Consider the following 20,756-nt stretch of genomic DNA (forward strand, 5'->3'; position numbering starts at 1 on the left):
ACAGGACGCTCCTGGAAAACTGCATAAATTTTAATTAAAGTACGGATTCAGTTTCCAAGAGCCGTCCCTCCGCCCCAGCGGCTCCCCAGGCCTGCCTGTCTCCGCCACCTTGGTGGGCAGGGCTTCCGCTCGGCAGTCTTCTGACGGCGACAGCCCAGTGCCTTGGGCACTCGGCTCCTCTGGGAAAGGGGCTCTTTGTCTCCTGGATGACCTCCAGCCCCGGGCCGCACCTAGGGTTCAGACCCATCACCTAGCGATAAACCCAGGCTAAGGCTTGATAAGCAGAAATGAGTACATGGCTGGCCTTGGCGCCTCTTCATCTTCTAGTCTTTACTGATCCCCAGTTAATCTTAGGTTATTGAGGAATTCTTGGTGTCTTTGTATTTTGCCTTTTACAAATGGGGTTCCTGGGCAGGGCTTTTCAAAGAGGAACTTGGTGGCAGTCTTTCATTTAGCAAAGATTGAATGCCCTTTGGAAACCCTTTGGAAACCTGGGGAGGTTCTCCAGGAGAGGTAGAGTGCTTCCCTCCTGCTTTTACCTGAACTGATTGATGTTGAGGAGTGCTCTGGAACGCTGCAGCACGGGTGCAGAGGCAGGGCAGAGGGAAACCTTGGCTGTTCTGTGTTCAGAGTTTACCATGGAGGGCAAGGTGCATTCAGTCCATGAGTCAGATGCCACTCTTTCCGGTTGCAGAAGATAGCCCTGCTTTGGGGTTAAAGTGGGTGGCACTGATCCTGCCAGGACTCGGTTTATGGCTTCTAGCCTTCTGCTGGCTTGTCCTTCTGCAGTGGAAACATGGATGTCCCTGAGTTGGTACTCACAGAAGAGATTGGCTCACCTCTTTCCCAGCTGTGGCCCAATTACCAACACAGAGGAAGGGCATCCCATGCTTCCCAATCCACTGTCTTTCCCACACTGTATTGTAATTGGTATGGTATGTCTTCTTGTCCATGTTCCTATTACCTCTGTTGAGTGCTAGGACTGTATTTCTGCCATTTCTATCACCAGGGTCTAGTGTACAGAAAGGATTAAATAGTCCTGGTGTGGTGGCTCACACCTGTAATCCTAGCACTTTGGGAGGCTGAGTCTGGTGGATCACCTGAGCTCAGGAGTTCAAGACCAGCCTGGGCTAAATGGCGAAAACAAAAAATATAAAAGTCAGGCATGGTGGTGTGTGCCTGTAGTCCCAGCTACTCGGGAGGCTGAGGCAGGAGAATTACTTGAGCCTGTCAGTGGAGGTTGCAGTGAGGTGAGATCAAGCCATTGTACTTCAGCCTGGGTAACAGAGCGTGACCTTGTCTCAGAAAAAAAAACAAAAGAAAAGAAAACAAAAAAGAAAGGAGTAAATAAATGGGTACCCTAACTTCCCCATTCTTACACCGGTGGAAGTGCCTTATATTTTGGGGGCATCCAAGCTCTATACTTGCTAGTGGGATTTACACAGGTCAAAATGACCAAAGATAGTTTTGCATACTTACGGCTAGTCAGCCTGATTCTGGCACTGGAAAAATAGCGCCTCCCAGCCTTCTTCATTGACAATGAACAGGAGTTGATGGCTGCCGGCTCTCCTGTCCAGGTGAAGTTCTTGGGCTGCAGATGGCACCGGGGAACATGTGGGATTGCAGCATTCATGCTTGGCAGTGCCCCTAAGATCCTGGGGATCGATTTATGGGGCAGAACTGGATGCAGCAAATGAAGAGGGCCCTGCTCTGTGGCAGCCCCTCTTAGGAGCACAAATAGAACCAGACTCCCAGGTTTCAGTTTTTGACTGCCTAGCCTGTCCTAACGAAATCTAGGCTAGAGGAGAAGAGCAGCCCCTTACCACATTTTTATGTGAGTTTGGATGGAGCGTTGGACGAAGGAGGTAACTGAAAAAAAATCTAGGCCATGGCCACTATTTAACCAGATACTCCTTTGAGGTTCAACAAAAACAGTAAACCCAACAGGTTTGCTACTAGCCCAGGGAATAGTGAAAGCAGCAGCTCTTTTGTTGGCCCAAATCTGTTTACTTATCTCCCATTAGAGCCAGGGCACTGACAGTGCTAGGGAGAAAATTATACAGAAGCCACTGAGGGTGGTGGCCTTGTTATTTGTCAGTCATGAGTGTGGGGTTATTTGGGGACAGGAATATAGAGAGCAGGTTTCCTGTAAATGAGAAAGTTTGGAGCTGCACTTTGCTGGATGTCATATCTAAAACAAAGGAGCTTGGGAACAGATGTAAAAGGAATCAACAGACCCTCTCCCAAGGTCCAGCTAGTGCACTCTGCTTTCCCAGGCTCCACTGACAGATACCATCACACAAGCCTCCTTTGTTGAGACCACCACCATGTGTTGGGACGACAGCCCTTGTTCCCTTTTCCTCTGGGAGGCTTCACAGGGACCCTCACCCGACTCTCATGAAGTTTTTTCTGGCCCTGGGGGCCAGGGTGCTGCAGACGGGTGAGCTGCTCTACAATACCCAAGCTTCGGATGAGAGTCTCCCTTTGTAGCAGGGCCTTCATCCGCTCCAGCTCCTCCTCTTCCACAATTTGTTGAGGCCTCATGGTGTCCAGCTGTCCTGGCAGCAGCTACAAGGTACATGAGAGATAAATGCAGGATTTCCAAGGATGAGTCCCAAACCATCGCCCAGGATGGCTGCAGGCCTCCTGCCCACTCTACCCTCATCCCTTCCCTGACCCAGGACAGTTCCTTTTGCTGTCCATTCTCTCACTTCATCTTCCAAAGGATCAGATTCAATTTACTGATTAGGAACTCCTCTCTCTCTTGTGCATGGGGGGAGAGGACAGCAGAGATTCATTCCCCTCTCTAGTTGTCCCAACCCATTTTCCCGCAGAAAGATAAGAGCCACAAAACCCCTGGCACCTCTTTCTCCCAGCTGTGGTTCCTGTAAGCCAAGCGAGTGGAATGGCTCCGGAGCCCTGCCCTGGGTTGGCTTTTCTCCCCAGCTGATTCACCCTGGTTCTGGTCCTTGGCCTTTTGCCTCTTACTGCCCAAGGTCTCCTGCTGTTCCTGCTTAAGGCGGATCTCCTCCAGTTGCTGCCTGACAAGACACAGCAGCTTCAGACACTAGAGAAATGGTGTTGGGGAGAAGAGGGGTGAGGAAAAATGGGGATGGAGAAGGAGTAGGAAATTATAATCTGTTCTTAGGACTGATGGGAGAGCAATGACGGGGGAAGACAGGAAACCTACTAAACTGAAAAGAGTCACTAAGAGTCTGATAGGATTTATAGCTCCATTCCTCTGCTCAAGTGTCTGACTTCCTCTTCCCCTGCTGGGAAGCAATGCAGCTTCAGGACTTGCCCCACCTAGGTGTGCAGAGGAGAATGTCGGTCAAAGTACCTGGCACACTCCTCTCTGGCCTTGGAAGCAGCAGTCTCCTGGAAGAGGGAGCCATTGTGCTTGAAGAAGCGGGCATACTTCTCTGTGTCAGGCCCAGGGTAGATCCGCCGGTATTTTCCCAGGTGAGAATCCTCATATCGTTCCTGGTCCAGCATTGCCACATGGGATGACTCAGTTTTTTCTTTCCTGTGGAAAGCAAGCTCAAGTGAGTCAGAGGAGAGCTGTAGGAATGTTCAGTAGGGAAAGGAAGACTGACTAAGGTTTGGAGCCCCTCCTGCTGGGTTCTTGACCTCCCGGGCCCGTGCCCAAGTAGGGAAAGCTGCCAAGCCCATCTTTGGCAAGCCCCAAATGTGGGTAGCCATGAAAATAGGCTTGGGCCGGGCACAGTGGCTCACGCCTGTAATCCCAGCACTTTGGGAGTCCGAGACGGGCAGATCATGAGGTCAGGAGATCGAAACTATCCTGGCTAACATGATGAAACCCCGTCTCCACTAAAAATACAAAAAATTAGCTGGGCGTGGTGGTGGGTGCCTGTGGTCCCAGCTACTCGGGAGGCTGAGGCAGGAGAATGGCGTGAACCCAGGAGGTGGAGCTTGCAGTGAGCCGAGATCATGCCACTGCACTCCAGCCTGGGTGACAGAGCGAGACTCCGTCTCACAAAAAAAAAAAAAAGAAAAAAAAAAAAGAAAATAGTCTTGACGTCCAGAAATCTGATTTGCTTTTCTTTTCTTTTTTTTTTTTTTTTTTTTGAGATGGAGTCTCGCTCTGCCGCCCAGGCTGGAGTGCAGTGGCCGGATCTCAGCTCACTGCAAGCTCTGCCTCCTGGGTTCACGCCATTCTCCTGCCTCAGCCTCCCGAGTAGTTGGGACTACAGGCGCCCGCCACCACGCCCGGCTAGTTTTTTGTATTTTTTAGTAGAGACGGGGTTTCACCGTGTTAGCCAGGATGGTCTCGATCTCCTGACCTCATGATCCGCCTGTCTCGGCCTCCCAAAGTGCTGGGATTACAGGCTTGAGCCACCGCACCCGGCCTGCTTTGCTTTTCTTTTTTGAGACAGGTTCTTGCACTGTTGCCCAGGCTGGAGTACACTGGCACGATCTCCTCTCACTGCAACCTCTGCCTCCTAGGTTTAAGCAGTTCTCCTGCCTCAGCCTCCCAAGTACCTGGGATTACAGGCATGCACCACCATGCCTGGCCAATTTTTGTATTTTTAGTAGAGACAGGGTTTCACCATGTTGGCAAGGCTGGACATCAAGTGATCCACCCACCTTGGCCTCCCAAAGTGCTGGGATTATAGGCGTCAGCCACTGTACTCGGCCTGATTTTCATCTTAAGTGGAGAGGGGTCTACTAGTAAGCTAGCACTCCATTATCATAGTCTTTTAGGTTTCTGATTGTAAAAGTAACATATGTTTTGATATAAGTTTTCCATTTGGGGAAAAAAAAAAAAAAAGTGGCCAGGCATGGTGGCTCACACCTGTAATTCCAGCACTTTGGGAGGCCAAGGCAGGTGGATCACTTGAAGTTGGGAATTTGAGACCAGCCTGGTCAACATAGTGAAACCCTGTTTCTACTAAAAATACAAAAATTATCTGGGCATGGTGGTGTGTGCCTGTAGTCCCAGTTACTTGGGAGGCTGAGGCAGGAAAATTTTTTGAACCCAGGAGGTGGAAGTTGCAGTGAGCCAAGATCGCGGCACTGCACTCCAGCCTAGATGACAGAGTGAGACTAGTCTCAAAAAAAAAAAAAAGAAAAAGAAAAAAGTAATATATGTTCATTACAGAACATTTAGAAGAGCAGAAAGAAGATAAAGTCTCCCATAATCTTACTATGCAATTAGCCTGTTGATTATGAGCATGGATCTAAGGCAGGACCTCCTGACTTTGAATCCTGGCTCTGCCACTCACTAGCTTGTGCATCGTCCGTCCGTCCATCCGTCCTTCCTTTTTTTTTGAGACAGAGTCTTGCTCTGTTGTCCAGGCTGGAGTGCAGTGGCACAGTCTCAGCTCACTGCAACCTCCGCTTCCTGGGTTCAAGCAATTCTTCTGCCTCAGCCTCCCGAGTAGCTGGTACTACAGGCATACACCACCATGCCCAGCTAATTTTTGTATTTTTAGTAGAGACGGGGTTTCACCATTTTGGCCAGGATGGTCTCGATCTCTTGACCTCCTGATTTGCCCGCCTTGGCCTCCCAAAGGGCTGAGATTACAGGCGTGAGTCACTGCGCCTGACCACTTGCTTGCTTTCTTTAAATGAAAATGAAATAATACAACAATATTTTTATTTTATTTTTTAATTTAATTTTTTGAAACAAGGTCTCACTCTGTCGCCCAGGCTGGAGTGCAGTGATGCAGTCTCAGTTCACTATAACCTCGGCCTCCCAGGCTCAAGCCATCCTCTCACCTCAGCCTCCTGAGCAGCTGGGACCACAGGTGTGCACCACCATGTCTGGCTAATTTTTGTATGTTTTGTAGAGACAGGGTTTTGCATGTTGCCCAGGCTGGTCTCAAACTCGTGAGCTCAAGTGATCCACCCGCCTCGGCTTCCCAAAGTGCTGGGATTACAGGCATGAGCCACCACACCTGACCACAACAATATTTTTAAATGGCTGCCTAGTACTCTAGTGTACGATTGTATTTTGTTTATTTAGTCCAGCACTGTTCAACCATTTTTCCTTATTGAAAGACACATTTCATGACCCTCAGGTACACAGTCCAGTCTTGCGGGAATAGCCAGTATATTTACAGTTCTACTTCACTCCCATTCATCACGCAGACATCTGAGTGCTTACGGTGTCCCAGGCCCTGTGGCTCTCATGGGGAGTCAAACACACACTGCCCCCTGCATATTGGAATGCAAGTGGGAACAGCAATGTGATCATAGTGGTAACATACATCTACTCAAATTCATTTGTATGTATCATTAACAAATCACAATTTTAGTATTGGTAACCAGTTACCATGTTTGTAACTCATTTTACAAAGAAAACAACAATGGGTAACCAACACAGATGTAAATGATTCTCTATTATTGAATGACTAAACTGTTTTCTGTGTTTCTTTGTTACAAAGTTTCTCAGGAACTGGTTTCTAGGAGCTTTGTTAGAAAAACAAACCAGCGGCCGGGCGCGGTGGCTCAAGCCTGTAATCCCAACACTTTGGGAGGCCGAGACGGGCGGATCACGAGGTCAGGAGATCGAGACCATCCTGGTTAACACGGTGAAACCCCGTCTCTACTAAAAAATACAAAAAACTAGCCGGGCGAGGTGGCGGGCGCCTGTAGTCCCAGCTACTCGGGAGGCTGAGGCAGGAGAATGGCGTGAACCCGGGAGGCGGAGCTTGCAGTGAGCTGAGATCCGGCCACTGCACTCCAGCCTGGGTGACAGAGCGAGACTTCGTCTCAAAAAAAAAAAAAAAAAAAAAAAAAAAGAAAAACAAACCAGCTAATCAAACCACAGAAAGCTCCTTATGTGCTAACATGAGAATGGTTCTAAAATACATTGCTAACCGGGGTGCAGACAGTGTGAAAGTTATGCCTCTGTCTGGGTAGGCAGGGAGAAAAATATTTTGTATAAATACATATATATTAAATGCTTACTATATGCACATGATAGTAGGAATGTTGATTGGCTCCAGAGAGTAAAACTGAGTACCTGGAGGAGAAGGGGTGGAGAAAGACTATCCCCTGTATTTTTAAAATTTTGAACATATCTATGATACATGATTTTTTTTTTTTTTTTTTTTTTTTTTTTGAGACCAGGTCTCACTGTGTCACCCAGGCTGGAGTGCAGTGGTGCAAACACGGCTCACTGCAGTCTTGACCTCCTGGGCTCAAGTAATTCTCTCACCTCAGACTCTTGAGTAGCTGGGAATATAGGCACGCCACCATGCCCAGCTAATTTTTTTATTTTTAAATTATTTTTAAATTATTATTATTTTGTTTCTTTTTTGTGTTTTAGGTACAGAGTCTCACATGTTGCCCAGTCTGGTCTTGAACTCCAGGGCTCAAGCAATCCTCCTGCCTCGGCCTCCCAAAATGCTGAGATTACAGATATGCGCCACCAAGCCTGGCCCTGTGATTTTTTTAATGCAAATATGAACATATTATCTATGCAAAAAGTTGTTTTTGATAGCAAATCAGCCCCAGGCCACATTCTCCATCTAAAGGAGGACTTTTAGTCTCAGGAATAATGAAGAACTAAACACATGCCAGACACCTAGCACACCTCGATTCTCGTGGCTGTTGGTAGCACTGGAAAAGCCGTTCCTTGATTCGCCGCTTATCCTCCTCCATCACCTTCCTTTTGTCACAGCCCCGGAGGTTGACAAGGGTTATAGCATCACGGAGAAGTGCATCCTTTACCTCTTGATCAAGGCCTGAGTCAGTGGTAAAGCTTGGAGAATGGTTTACCTGCCAGGAAGAGTCATTATACACCCCTTTCCCCGACCACCTGAGCAGGTGGTGGCCTCTTGCAGGCATAACTAGAGGGTCTGAGATATTCCTCTCCCATGGCCTCAGCCAGGGAGGCTGGATGCTGTGGCTTCCAAGGCCACAAAACTCTGCCTTAGAGATCTCCAATTCACAGACCAGTGAGAGCAAATCAGCTGGCCTGCCTCTCTAGATAGTGTGTCCCTAAAAACTTACATTAGGGCACTGGGGATCCCAAACCTGCATTCCTATGGTAGAGGCCAAAAACCACCAAGATTTGACTCAGCAGGTCAAAAGGGTAGAGATCTTATGCCTTCTGCTGATTCCCACCCACCCCAGGGCTTTCACCTCTCCCATTCTGTGTTCCACCACCGGAGTATACCCCTGTCCCAGGTGTCCTATTCAAGGAGGCCTCTGGACCTTGGTTTTGCAAAGCCTAGGAGATAATCCTCACCTCTAGCAGCCAGGGCTTCAACTTGTGGTCCAGCAAGATGTCAAAACCAAGGATCTCAAAACAGGCACATGTACCTCCATTCAGATACTGGGGAAAACAGGTTCGGTAGTTGTGGCGTAGAACAGAATGGGCTGAGATGATGGTTTTGATGATGATGTCCTCGATGTCCCCCCACAGCTCTCCAGGGTTGTAGCTGTGCTCTTGCAGCCAGATGTTGAGTGTCGACAGCTTCCTGCGAGGCCCAGTGCTCAGAGGAAGGCCAGTTTCTAGGCCACTGGGGCCAGGCTGTAGGCAGGAGGCTCCCTCACACTAACCCTAATTGCATGCCTGGGCTTTGAAGGGCTGCTAGCAGTTTGGAGCAGGGACTAGTTACCAGGGTGGGGTTTGGGGCTGCACTTAGAGCTCCAAAGTGCAGGCACAGGACAGGGTCTATAAAGGCTGAGTTTCCCTGGGCAATTAGCCTCCCAAGAGCCAGCTCGGTTTCATGGGCTACTGGGACTATGGGGCTAAGCGGCAGAGAAAGCAGGAGAAAACAGAGTAGCGAGTACCTCTTACTGCCCAAAGCACCATCCCGGACAAAATTCTCATTGTGTTTGTTGATAGCATAGTTGGTCAGGTGCATGCAGACATTGTCCTGTGGAGAGAGAGTGGCCCTGTGGTCTCAGACTGCATGTGGCCGTCCTCTCCAGCCCTTCATTGCCTTCTTACTCCCCACCCCTCCCAAGGATCTCTTGTCTCCTGTCTCTCTCCACCAGAGGACTGCTATTCTGGACGATCCTGGGGCAGAGGGTGTGCTGGGCTCCTCCAGGTGCTGACCTTTTCTCATTTACCACCTACCAAACACTTGTCTCCCAGCTAGATACTGCAGCTCTTGCTGACTTCATTCCTTGTTCTTTGGTGACAGTGACAACCCTCTCTACCATGTTTCTCTAGAGAACCTCAGCACTCATGGTAGTGGAAAAGAAGAGTGCTTCCCAGCCCCCTTACCAGGTTGTTATGGCTGGGCTCCACATAGGGCGTGGTGGCAAAACGGGCCAGGCCCTCCTCGTACATGAAGATCCGGAGAGGGTCACAGGATGTGATCAGGACGTAGATTCGCATATCAAACTTGAAGCCATCAATGAGGAAGGGCTGGTAGCACGCAAACCCATGAGGGAATAATAACACGTTTGAAGTGCCTACTGTGAGCTGTTGTAAGTGCTTCACATACACAGCTCATTAAATTTCCACAATAACCATGTAAAGTAGTTACTGTTATTACTCCCAATTAATAAATGAGGAGAGGCCAGGCGCGGTGGCTCATGCCTATAATCCCAACACTTTGAGAGGCTGAGGAGGGTGGATCACGGGGTGAGGAGTTCAAGACCAGCCTGGCCGAGATGGTGAAACCCCGTGTCCACTAAAAATACAAAAATTAGCTGGGCATGGTGGTGGGTGCCTGTAATCCCAGCTACTCGGGAGGCTGAGGCAGAGAATTGCTTGAACCTGGGAGGTGGAGGTTGCAGTGAGCCGAGATCGTGCCACAGCACTCCAGCCTGGGCAACACAGTGAGACTCTGTCTCAATCAATCAATAAAGAGACAGAGGCACAGAGAGGGTAAGAAACTTGCCCAAGGTCACATATCTGGGAAGTGGAAAGCTGAGATTCAACCCCAGGCAGGCTGGTTCTGAACCATGGCTAGATACTGCTTCCAGGAAAATGGGGCTAGTGGGAAGGGTAGAAGCCTAAGACCAGCTTCCTTCCTGGCTTTTGGGAGAGACGAGGCAGCCCAATGCTTAGTGTTGGGGAAGGCTGATGGTCCTGAGGCATCCTTCACCTTGGAGATGTATTGCTGGCAGATCATATGCTCTCCTGGCTTGATCTCCCGGGGATTTCGGGTAATGAAGATGCCACGTCCCTGACAGCCACTGTCTGGCTTGCAGATATACGTGCGGGCTTTTCGCTGACGACCATAGGACTGGAAGTCCCCATAGCTATGTGTAGAGAAGGCCTGGTCAAAAGGTTTCTGTGTATCATGGCTTTCCCACGGCCCCATGGAGCTCTTCCTGCTATCTAGTCCATGCTCTTCCTGGAACACTCAGTCTCAGACCCTCTTTTCTTTGACAAGCTGAAACTTTCTCGTTCCACTTCCATCCCTCTGAGACATTCCTAGCTCACAAGACCAGAGCCTGGAGGGAACTCTGAGAACGACCCTTTTCCTCCCCCTGGTATCTCAGCATGGGAAGCCAGACCCACTCACTCTGCAGGGAGGCACCAGGTGCGGGGGAAGATGTTGTATTCAGAGGGATAGAGTTTGTGCATGCGGTTGAGGTTCCGAGCCAGCAGATCTTTGCGGCAGATTTCTGTCATGCCAGGGAAGTGGTTGATTTTCTGAAACACAGCCAGTTAGTACGAGCCCCCAGAGTAAGTGGCAGTTCCTAGCACCTGGGCATCTCAGGAAGCAGTGGAGGAGGATTGGGAAGGTTAAGGGAGAAGTCACAGTGGAGGTAAGCACTGCATCGAGGACCCCAAGGGCAAAAATAGGAAGATTCCTTAAGGCAGGTGAGAAAACCTTCTGTGACTCCTACCCAACACACACATCCACACTGAGCTCAGCAAATGAGGGGCAGTGAGAAAGGATGTACCTAGCCAAGACTGTGGCTTCCACAGTCCACCTTCTAACATCCCTCAGACCCCCAGGCCTAGTCCTCTAACAATAACTAATGCATGATAGCACAAAGCAGACAATGAGACAAAAGCATTTCCCAAAAGACACAAAAGAGAAAAGGAAACTAAGAACCAGCCCCAAGGAATGTGGTGCCATGGCACCCACAGAGGGTGTGGCATTGCCCTGGTGCCTGCCAGAAACACCTGGCTGCTCTGTCCTGCCGGGTGGGTGGCAGCATCCGGGATGCCACCAAGCAAAGAACAAATAATGAAATAGGATGTGCCCACCAGACACTTCCTTCAGGTAATTCCAGAGACCCAGGAGGAGAATCTTTCCGTTGGAAAAGAATACCCTGGGGGTGGTCTTTCCTGTCTGCACAGGGGGACAATCACAAAGAGTACACTAAGTGCTCTCTCACTGGCTTTCCCAATCACTGGCTGCACTCACTGTATGAACTTAGTATTTCTCACTCTCCATGTCCTAACCAAGGGATATCTGCTGCTCAGGGCTGTTCTTGAGGATTTAATGGGCTAATAATATAAAAGCATTTAACACAGGGTCTGTTGTACAGTAAGTCCTCAATGAATGCTGCTAATTATTGTTATCCTCATCCCGTTTTGGTTTTTTTTCCCCTTCCCTGAGACAGGGTCTCCCTCTGTCGCCCAAGCTGGAATGCAGTGGTGTGATCTCAGCTCACTGCAGTCTCTGCCTCCCAGGTTCAAGAGATCCTCATGCCTCAGACTCCCAAATAGCTGGGACTAAAGTCATGCACCACCATGCCTGGCTAATTTTTTTATTCTTTTTGTATTTTTGGTAGAGACTGGGTTTTGCCTGTTGCTGGTCTCAAAGTCCTGAGTTCAAGCAACCTGCCTGCTTTGGCTTCCCAAAGGGATTTTAGGCATGAGCCATTGTACCCAGCCTGCTATCCTCATTTTACAAATGCCCCTCCTTTGGAACTTTTTTTTTTTTTTGAGACGGAGTCTTGCTCTGTCCCCCGGGCTGGAGTGCAGTGGCGCGATCTCGGCTCACTGCAAGCTCCGCCTCCTGGGTTTACGCCATTCTCCTGCCTCAGCCTCCCGAGTAGCTGGGACTACAGGCGCCCGCCACCTCGCCCGGCTAGTTTTTTGTAGTTTTAGTAGAGACGGGGTTTCACCGTGTTAGCCAGGATGGTCTCGATCTCCTGACCTTGTGATCCGCCCGCCTCGGCCTCCCAAAGTGCTGGGATTACAGGCTTGAGCCACCGCGCCCGGCGGAACTTTTTTTTTTTTTTTTTTTTTAAGATGGAGTCTCGCTCTGTTGCCCAGGCTGGAGTGCAATGATGCAATTTTGGCTCACTGCAATCTCCTCCTCCCTGGTTCAAGCGATCCTCCTGCCTCAGCCTCCTAAGTAGCTGGGATTACAAGTGTGTGCCACCATGCCTGGCTAATTTTTGTATTTTTAGTAGAGATGGGGTTTTACCATGTTGGTCAGGCTGGTCTTGAACTCCTGATCTCGTGATCTGCCTGCCTCGGCCTCCCAAAGTGTTAGGATTACAGGCATAAGCCACCATGCCTGGCCTTGTTTTTTTATTTTTAAAACAGGGTCTCACTCTGTCACTCACCCAGGCTGGAGTGTAGTGGCATGATCTCTGCTCATTGCAACCTCCACTTTCTGGGTTCAAGCGAACTCCTGACCTGAAGTGATCCACCCACCTCGGCCTCCCAAAGTGGTGAGATTACAGGTGTGAGCCACCACGCCCAACCTCCTTTGGAGCTTCTTGAGAACTTCTAGCACTTGCTTTCTCTCTTGGGCACCTCTCCCAAGACTAGTTGTGGGACAGGTTTTAATTTCCTCAACTTCCTGCCTGGCTTCCCCAAAGAATAAGCCTGCAGACCCTTTTAAATTATTTTATTGCTGATCACCACAAACACCCAATTAGAGGATAATAAAAATATCACAAGGCAGTTCTATTCTTATGGACCCCAGTGGATCATTCATGAATTTCTTGCCACCAGGCTGGACCCTGCAGTCTCCTAATGGATGTGGAAATGTTAAGCTAAGTTGCTTAGAAGGCTGGATCATTCAGCTGGCTCTGCTGTTAGCTCTGAAGCTGCCTCCCAGTATTCTCCCTAAGATGAGCTCACCCACCCTGGAGAGGGCCAGCTACACACAGATGCCACCAAGCAAAGCACAAATAATGAGATAGGATGTGCCCACCAGACACTTCCTTCCGGTAATTCCAGAAACCCAAGATCTCCAAGAGGAGATCTTTCAACTGGAAAAGAAGACCCTGGGGGTGCTCTTTCCTGTCTGCACAAGGGGACAGCCACAAAGAGTAGCAGTCTTGGGTGCCTGGGCAAGGAGGTGGGAAAAGTCATTCTGGGGCCCTAGCCCCTGTAGGCTCTCAGGCCAGGAGATGGGTACCTGAAACCTCTTCATGTCCATGACTCGTTCCAGCGAGACAGAGCAGTCTGTCCAGTACAGAGTCCACTCTTCATCCTCCCCCACCTCCTTCAGGCCACACATTTGGGCTGCCCGACGCACTGCAGAGACAGGGAGATCAGTGGTGCCAGCATGGACACCAGCAACTAGCCCTGGAACTGTGTAGCTGGGTCAGGTAAGGTATACACCTGACCTGAGGGCAGGTTGAAGAGGGAGGTAGTTCTCGCCTCAGCCCCGGACTTTAGTTACCACATGGCAATTTCAAGTTCTTAGGGGCTGTTAGGGCCCTTCCAAAATACCTAGCAGAGAAAACTAGAACCTGGTTTTGTTTGTTTGTTTTTTTGAGACAGAGTTTCTCCCTCGTTGCCCCGGCTGGAGTGCAATGGCGCGGTCTCTGCTCACTGCAACCTCCGCCTCCCAGGTTCAAGCGATTCTCATGCTTCAGCCTCCCCAATAGCTGGGACTACAGGAGCCCACTAACACGCCTGGGAAATTTTTGTATTTTTAGTAGAGATGAGGTTTCACCATGTTGGCCAGGCTGGTCTTGAACTCCTGACCTCTGGAGATTCGCCTGCCTTGGTATCCCAAAGTGTTGGGATTACAGGAGTAGGCCACCGTGCCCGGCTGCTTCTGTCAGTCTTATCCCTCAATTAGGGATGTTTGTGGCTTGGAGAACCGCCTATAGGTAGGGGCCACACTGGCACTTCATACTCCACACTTGGGTGGCTCCTTATAAAGATGCCAGAGGGAATATTAGGGGAAGGACCTAGCTGGAGATTTTCTTTTTTTCTTAATTGTTGAAGTCCCTTCAAATCTTCCTTGAAAAAACTTTTAAGCTTGTCTCATCACTGGTAAAATCTGGGAAGGGTCTGGCATGGTGGCTCCTGCCTGTTATGCCAGGTCTTTGAGAAGCTGAAGTTGGAGGATCACTTGAGCCCAGGAGTTCAAGACCAGCCTGGGCAACATAGCAAGATTCTGTCTCTACAAAACATTTAAGAATTAGCTGGGCAGGCTGGGCACGGTGGCTCATGCCTGTAAACCCAGCACTTTGGGAGGCCGAGGTGGGTGGATCACCTGAGGTCAGGAGTTCGAGACCATCCTGGCCAACATGGAGAAACCCCGTCTCTCCTAAAAGTACAAAATTAGCCAGGTGTGGTGGCACATGCCTGTAATCCCAGCTACTTGGGAGGCTGAGGCAGGAAAATCACTTGAACCTGGGAGGTGGAGGTTGCAGTGAGCCGAGATCACACCATAGCATTCCAGCCTGGGCAACAAGAGTGAAACTTGGTCTCAAAAATAAATAAATAAATAAATAAATAAATAAATAAATAAATAAATAAAAAGAATTAGCTGAGCATAGTGGTGCAGGCCTGTAGGCCCAGCTAGTGGGAAGCTCAGGTAGGAAGATGGCTTTGAGCTCAGGAGTTCAAAGCTGCATTAAGCTATGATTGCAATACTGCACTCCAGCCTGGATGACAAAGCAAGACTCTGTCTCAAAAATAAATAAATAGAATCTGGGAAGGGTGGGCAGTGGTGAGTGGTGGCTCTTGGACTTTTTTTTTTTTTTCTTGTTTACTGTGAAGATACCCTCCCTAACACTGAGACTGCCTGGAACAGCAATGTCTCAGCTGCCAGTGTCTGAGGCAGAGGACACCTAGGAAGCTCAGTACAGGTTATAGGCAAGCCTGCCAGGCCCCAGGGGCTGGAAGCCTGATCGGGGGTCTATTCCAGAGGAAGAGCAGCAGCTGTAGGCACCCTGTTATGCACCATAGTGTGAGCGACGGGCTGAGTGCTTACCACTCTCATACTTGCAGTTGGTCAGGTTGATGGCCAGGGATCTAGAATGGAGGAATAGCATAAATCAGGCAGAGTGGGAGGGAAGGACAGGCACCCAGACGAAGAGACATCCAACAAATTAACAACACAATTCCTTTTCTCTAGAAGCGGCTTAAAAGAAAGACCAGGACGATGTAAACAGGCTGGGATTCCAAAATGAACCAGCCTAAATAGTTCTGATGGCCGGGCGCGGTGGCTCAAGCCTGTAATCCCAGCACTTTGGGAGGCCGAGACGGGCGGATCACTAGGTCAGGAGATCGAGACCATCCTGGCTAACACGGCGAAACCCCGTCTCTACTAAAAACACAAAAAATTAGCCGGGCGAGGTGGCGGCGCCTGTGGTCCCAGCTACTCGGGAGGCTGAGGCAGGAGAATGGCGGGAACCCGGGAGGCGGAGCTTGCAGTGAGCTGAGATCTGGCCACTGCACTCCAGCCTGGGTGACAGAGCGAGACTCCGTCTCAAAAAAAAAAAAAAAAAAAAAAAAAAAGTTCTGAATTTTGTTTGTGTTGTATCAAAGGGTTAATGATGCTCCAGCATTTCCTGTCCTCTTTTGTAGGCTAAAGGGAAGGTCTTAGATCCCAGCTCCCCCAAATGTTGAAGGGAGGCCAATGGGTGACTCCCTGGAGCTGGGCAGTTGAGGGGATCTAGGGAATAGTTACCTGCGTTTCCGCCTTCTCTTCCTCCTCCCAGCTTCTAAGTCGCCTGTGTCAACTGGGGCTATGACTTTCTTCGGAATTTTTGTGGCTATAATGGGTGAGGAAACCCCATTTTTTAATGCCTTATAGTCAGCTTTTAAGAGAGCCTGCTGTGAAGAGTTAGAGGGGATGGTAGCTTCCTCTTTAACACATTTCTCAGATTCCTTTTCCTCAACATAGTCTTCCTCTGATTCGCTGGTCCTACAGGTACTCGGCTCCATTCTCTCAGATTCTGAGGGGTTGGGAGGTGGGAATGAAGTGTATATCAGACCTCCCTCAGGCCCTAGAAGGCCTGAAGGAATCCACCAGAACGACCTTCATGCTGTTTTAAAGGAATGTTGCTGCCCCTTCAGGACAAAACAGTTTCACTGAGGAATGGGATGTGTCCAGGTAGGTGGAGGTGCATGGGAGTGGAAGATACCAGTGAGATGTGGATTCCCTGATGACAAGCCCCAATCATCCAGGATCACACTGGATCATGCAATGCACAGGGGTGCCTTCAGTAGTTGGACACAGATGGTACGGGCCATGACCATGGCTCTTTTGTACCTGATTGGGAAGGAGGATGGCTGGGAGTGCTGGGGGGACCTTCGCTTTAAAATACAGCTGAATCGGCCAGGCGCGGTGGCTCACGCCTGTAATCCCAGCACTTTGGTAGGCCGAGGTGGGTGGATCACGAGGTCAGGAGATGGAGACCATCCTGGCTAGCAATGTGAAACCCCATCTCTACTAAAAATGCAAAAAATTAGCTGGGTGTGGTGGCACGTGCCTGTAGTCCCAGCTACTCGGGAGGGTGAGGCAGGAGAATAGCTTGAACCCGGGAAGCAGAGGCTGCAGTGAGCTGAGATCGCACCACTGCACTCCAGCCTGGGCAACAGAGCGAGACCCCATCTCAAAAAATACACTACACTACACTACACTACACTACACTACACTACACTACAATACAGCTGAAGGCCAGGTGCAGTAGGTCACACCTGTAATCCCAGCACGTTGGGAAGCTGAGGCGGGTAGATCACTTGAGGTCAGGAGTTGGAGACCAGCCTGATCAACATGGCGAAACCCCTTCTCTCCTAAAAATACAAAAATTAGCTGGGCGTGGTGGTGTGTTGCCTGTAATCCCAGCTACTCGGGAGGCTGAGGCAACAGAATCACTTGAATTTGGCAGGTGGAGGTTGCAGTGAGCCGAAATCACACCACTGCACTCCAGCCTGGGCGACAGAGCAAGAGTCTTTAAATAAATAAATAGATAAAATAAAATACAGCTGAAGACCAAAAGCCCCCTATGCTGGCCCTTTCCCTGTCCCAGGACTCATTTTCTGCACGTGTACACATTAGGGAGAGGCACCCGATGGCTAAGACCCTTTGGGCTGTGACAGTGGAGACTGCCCACCCATGGTTCCGAGGAGAGCTGAGGGACTGCTGGGTCCGCCCCTAGCGGCCTGGGGCTGCACTCAGCTGGCCGCTCATGTCCCCTCTTCCCCCGGCTCCAGTTCTCCCTGGGCGTTTCTGGGCGTCCGGAACCGCCTCCTCGTTTCACAGGACTGGCTGTCCCCACGATCGCGAGGGGGAACCTCCTCCCCCGCAGGGGTTCACTCCTAGCTCCCGGCGGCCGTGGCGGCGGCAGCAGGGGCAGCGCTTCCTTAAGCAAGCCTGTGGCCACCGCCGTTGCCATGGACACGAGGGCAGCTCCCATTGGAGAAGCGTTCTGGGGGCGGGGCCTCCCCGCAGCCACACCTATTTGGGCGCCGGCAGAGGCCGCCTTGGGCGGGGCGGGGCGGGGGTAACAGCATTTGCCCTTTGGAGCTGGCCAGCCTCGAGGCCAGATTCCTCCGGTGCATCATGGGACTTGCAGCCCTCCTGCTTCGAAGCCAGTTCTCACCGCACTCCCATCTTTCCCTAAACCCCGGTCCAAGGAATTTGGCCAAGCATATGATCAGGACAAAGAGCTGTTTGCCTTCCCTCAATTCTTTTTTTTCTTTTTCTTTTCTTTTTTTTTTTTTTTTTTTTTTTGAGATGGGGTCTTGCTGTGTCACCCAGGCTGGAGTGCAGTGGAATGCACCATCATAGCTCACTGCAGCCTGGACCTCCTGGGCTCAAGCAATCCTCCTGCCTCAGCCTCCCCAGTAGCTGTGACTACAGGAGCGAGTCACCACACCGGGCTCAATTCTTTAATAACTCTAAGTTTAGCTAGCACAGCCTATGCATTCAAGAGTGACAGCCGGCCGGGCGCGGTGGCTCAAGCCTGTAATCCCAGCACTTTGGGAGGCCGAGACGGCAGATCACGAGGTCAGGAGATCAAGACCATCCTGGCTAACACGGTGAAACCCCGTCTCTACTAAAAAATACAAAAAACTAGCCGGGCGAGGTGGCGGGTGCCTGTAGTCCCAGCTGCTCGGGAGGCTGAGGCAGGAGAATGGCGTAAACCCGGGAGGCGGAGCTTGCAGTGCACTCCAGCCTGGGCGACAGAGCGAGATTCCGTCTCAAAAAAAAGAAAAAAAAAAAAAAAAAAAAGAGTGACAGCCATCTAAGGCCATGTGCCTTTCAAGGCTTTCCCTCTGGTGGACTGAGATAGCTCCATTAAGGAATAACAAAACCTCCTTATCACAGTGCTCCTTCACTGCCACCTTCTCTTCCTGACATCCACCCACTTTGATTTCTGCTCGCCACCTCCACCCAACTCAGCTCAACTTGTCACCCTAAAATTATACTGTGTGGCTAAATCTAGAGAACACTTAAAAATACATGAACTTTAAAAAAATTATTATTTTATTTTTTTGAGACAGAGTCTTGCTTTGTAGCCCAGGCTGGAGTGCAGTGGTGTGATCGCAGCTCACTGCAACTTTACTTAGCCTCCCAGGCTCAAGCAGTCCTCCCACTTCAGCCTCCCAAGTAGCTGGGGCTACATGTGCGCACCACCATGCCCGGCTAATTTTTGTATTTTTTGTAGAGACGGGGTTTTGCCATGTTGGCCAGGTTGATCTTGAACTCCTGGCCTCAAGTGACCTGCCCACCTTGGCTTCCCAAAGTGGTGGGATTACAGGCATGAACCACTGCGCCCAGCCTAAAAAGGCATGGACATTCTCTAATTCATAGACTTTGTTTTTGTTATTGTCTATCAAGATAAACTATTTCTTTGCCCACATATTCATGTTTCATAGTTCAGGAACATAAGTTAATGATAAACTTCTATGTAATTCAACCCAAAGAAATTGTTTATATTCCAAAATCACTTTGAACTTTGAAAGATACCACCCTTCCTCATCTCCTCAAAATATTTCATAGAATCAGCCAGGCTGGGTGGCTGGCCCTGTAGTCCCAGCTACTAGGAAGGCTGAGGTGGGAGGATCTCTTGAGCATGGGAGTTAAGAGGATGCAGTGAGCTATGATTATGCCACTGCACTCCAGCTTGGGTGACAGAGTGAGAACTCGTATTTAAAAAAACAAATATCTGGCCAGGTGCAGTGGCTCATGCCTGTAATCCCAGCACTTTGGGAGGCTGAGGCAGGTGGATCATGAGGTCAGGAGTTCGAGCCCAGCCTGGCCAATATGGTGAAACCCCGTCTCTACTAAAAATATAAAAATTAGCTGGGTGTGGTGGTGCGCGCCTGTAGTCCCAGCTATTCAGGAAGCCGAGGCAGGAGAATCGCTTGAACCCGGGATGCAGAGGTTGCAGTGAGCTGAGGTTGTGCCACTGCACTCCAGCCTGGATGACAGAGCAAGACTCTGTCTCAAAAGAATTAAAAAAAAAAAAGGAAAGAAAGAAAGAAATGGTCCTCCTGGAAATGTTCTGCAGTCCCTTGACTTCCAGGACACTCATTGCATGAACAAACAATTTAGTGTTCTAGGGACTGTTCTAGGATCTGGACCATCATTTCTCACCTGAATTGCCACCATTCAGCAATTTTTTTTTTTTTTTTGAGACAGTCTCACTCTTGTCACCCAGGCTGGAGTGCAATGGTTCGTGCTTGGCTCACTGCAACCTCTGCCTCCAGGTTCAAGCGATTCTCCTGCCCCAGCCTCCTAAGTAGCTGGGATTACAGGTGTCTGCCACCATGCCTGGCTAATATTTGTATTTTTAGTAGAGATGGGGTTTCACCATGTTGGCCAGGCTGGTCTCGAACTCCTGACTTCAAGTGATTCGCCTGCCTTGGCTTCCCAAAATGCTAGGATTATAGGTGTGAGTGACTGTGCCCGGCCAACCCAAGACTTCTTTTACTTGCTGTATAACAGTTAAGGGAGCTAAAAGGAAAATGGGATTTCACACCCACATACTCTCTTAGAATAGTGTCTACTGACTGGTTCCTCTGGAACCAGTGTGGAAATCTCTGGAGTAACAGGGCAGAATAAAGCAATGAGATAAAGAAAAAATTTCCCACATTGACTCAGATGCAGACAGAGGAACAACGACTTAGCTCTAGATTTTGTGTCTACATCAAGAGGAGCTTCTAAAGTGCTTGGGAAAGACCCCGAGAGGGATGGCTGGGGCTCAGGAAGGGCAAACTGTTAAGGACAGCACTACCTACCATGGGAACCAGTGACTGGAGAGGCGGTCACAAGCACACATTGTCCCAGCTCATCTTCTGGTACCTGTCTGTGCTGCAGTCCCAACTCCAGCTGTCTGACTTTGAACAAATTACAAACTGTCAGTCTCCATCCCCTTTTTTGAATGGGGGTATTAAGAAGACTCAGGTCGAATCGCTTGAACCTGGGAGGGAGAGGTTGCAGTGAGCCGAGATCGCGCCACCGCACTCTAGCCTGGACGACAGAGCGAAACTCCGTCTCAAAAAAAAAAAAAAAAAAAAAGACTCAGGCCAGGTGCAGTGGCTCATGCCTGTAATCTCAGCACTTTGGGAGGCTGAGGTGGGAGGATCTTGAGGCCAGAAGTTCAAGACCAGCCTGTCTCCACGAAAAATAGGGTGGTGTGGTGGCATA

The 20,756-nt window shown here is 49.8% G+C and overlaps 1 protein-coding gene across 3 annotated transcripts; it reads right to left on the bottom strand.

The window, feature by feature from the left end:
• Positions 1-25: 25 nt before the first annotated feature.
• LOC105488307 (tubulin tyrosine ligase like 13) lies at positions 26-17,486 on the bottom strand. Of its 3 annotated transcripts, XM_071100676.1 has the most exons (16): positions 17,215-17,486; positions 15,786-16,053; positions 15,087-15,127; positions 13,272-13,390; positions 10,461-10,591; positions 10,038-10,194; positions 9,209-9,352; positions 8,770-8,855; positions 8,222-8,453; positions 7,565-7,749; positions 3,341-3,526; positions 2,864-3,041; positions 2,389-2,568; positions 1,480-1,591; positions 540-783; positions 26-230 (listed from the first exon to the last, which is right to left on the bottom strand). In XM_071100676.1, the coding sequence occupies exons 1-16, from the start codon at positions 17,216-17,218 to the stop codon at positions 35-37; spliced, it is 2,463 nt and encodes an 820-aa protein (XP_070956777.1). In that variant the 5' UTR covers positions 17,219-17,486; the 3' UTR covers positions 26-34. The 3 variants fall into 3 exon arrangements, with proteins under 3 accessions (XP_070956777.1, XP_070956778.1, XP_070956779.1); XM_071100677.1 differs by lacking the exon at positions 26-230 and having other exon boundaries at positions 536-783; XM_071100678.1 differs by lacking the exon at positions 26-230 and having other exon boundaries at positions 644-783; positions 2,460-2,568.
• Positions 17,487-20,756: the final 3,270 nt, after the last annotated feature.

Source organism: Macaca nemestrina, chromosome 7 (genome assembly GCF_043159975.1).
Source record: "Macaca nemestrina isolate mMacNem1 chromosome 7, mMacNem.hap1, whole genome shotgun sequence".
Lineage (NCBI taxonomy): Eukaryota > Metazoa > Chordata > Mammalia > Primates > Cercopithecidae > Macaca > Macaca nemestrina.

Excerpts from the sequence above, each read along its gene's own strand:
- LOC105488307 (XM_071100676.1), bottom strand. Across the intron at positions 9,353-10,037 it reads GCCAGCAATACATCTCCAAG|CCCTTCCTCATTGATGGCTT; the intron begins GTGAAGGATGCC and ends GCGTGCTACCAG. Across the intron at positions 784-1,479 it reads CAGAATCAGGCTGACTAGCC|AAGGACAAGCCAGCAGAAGG; the intron begins GTAAGTATGCAA and ends TTTCCACTGCAG.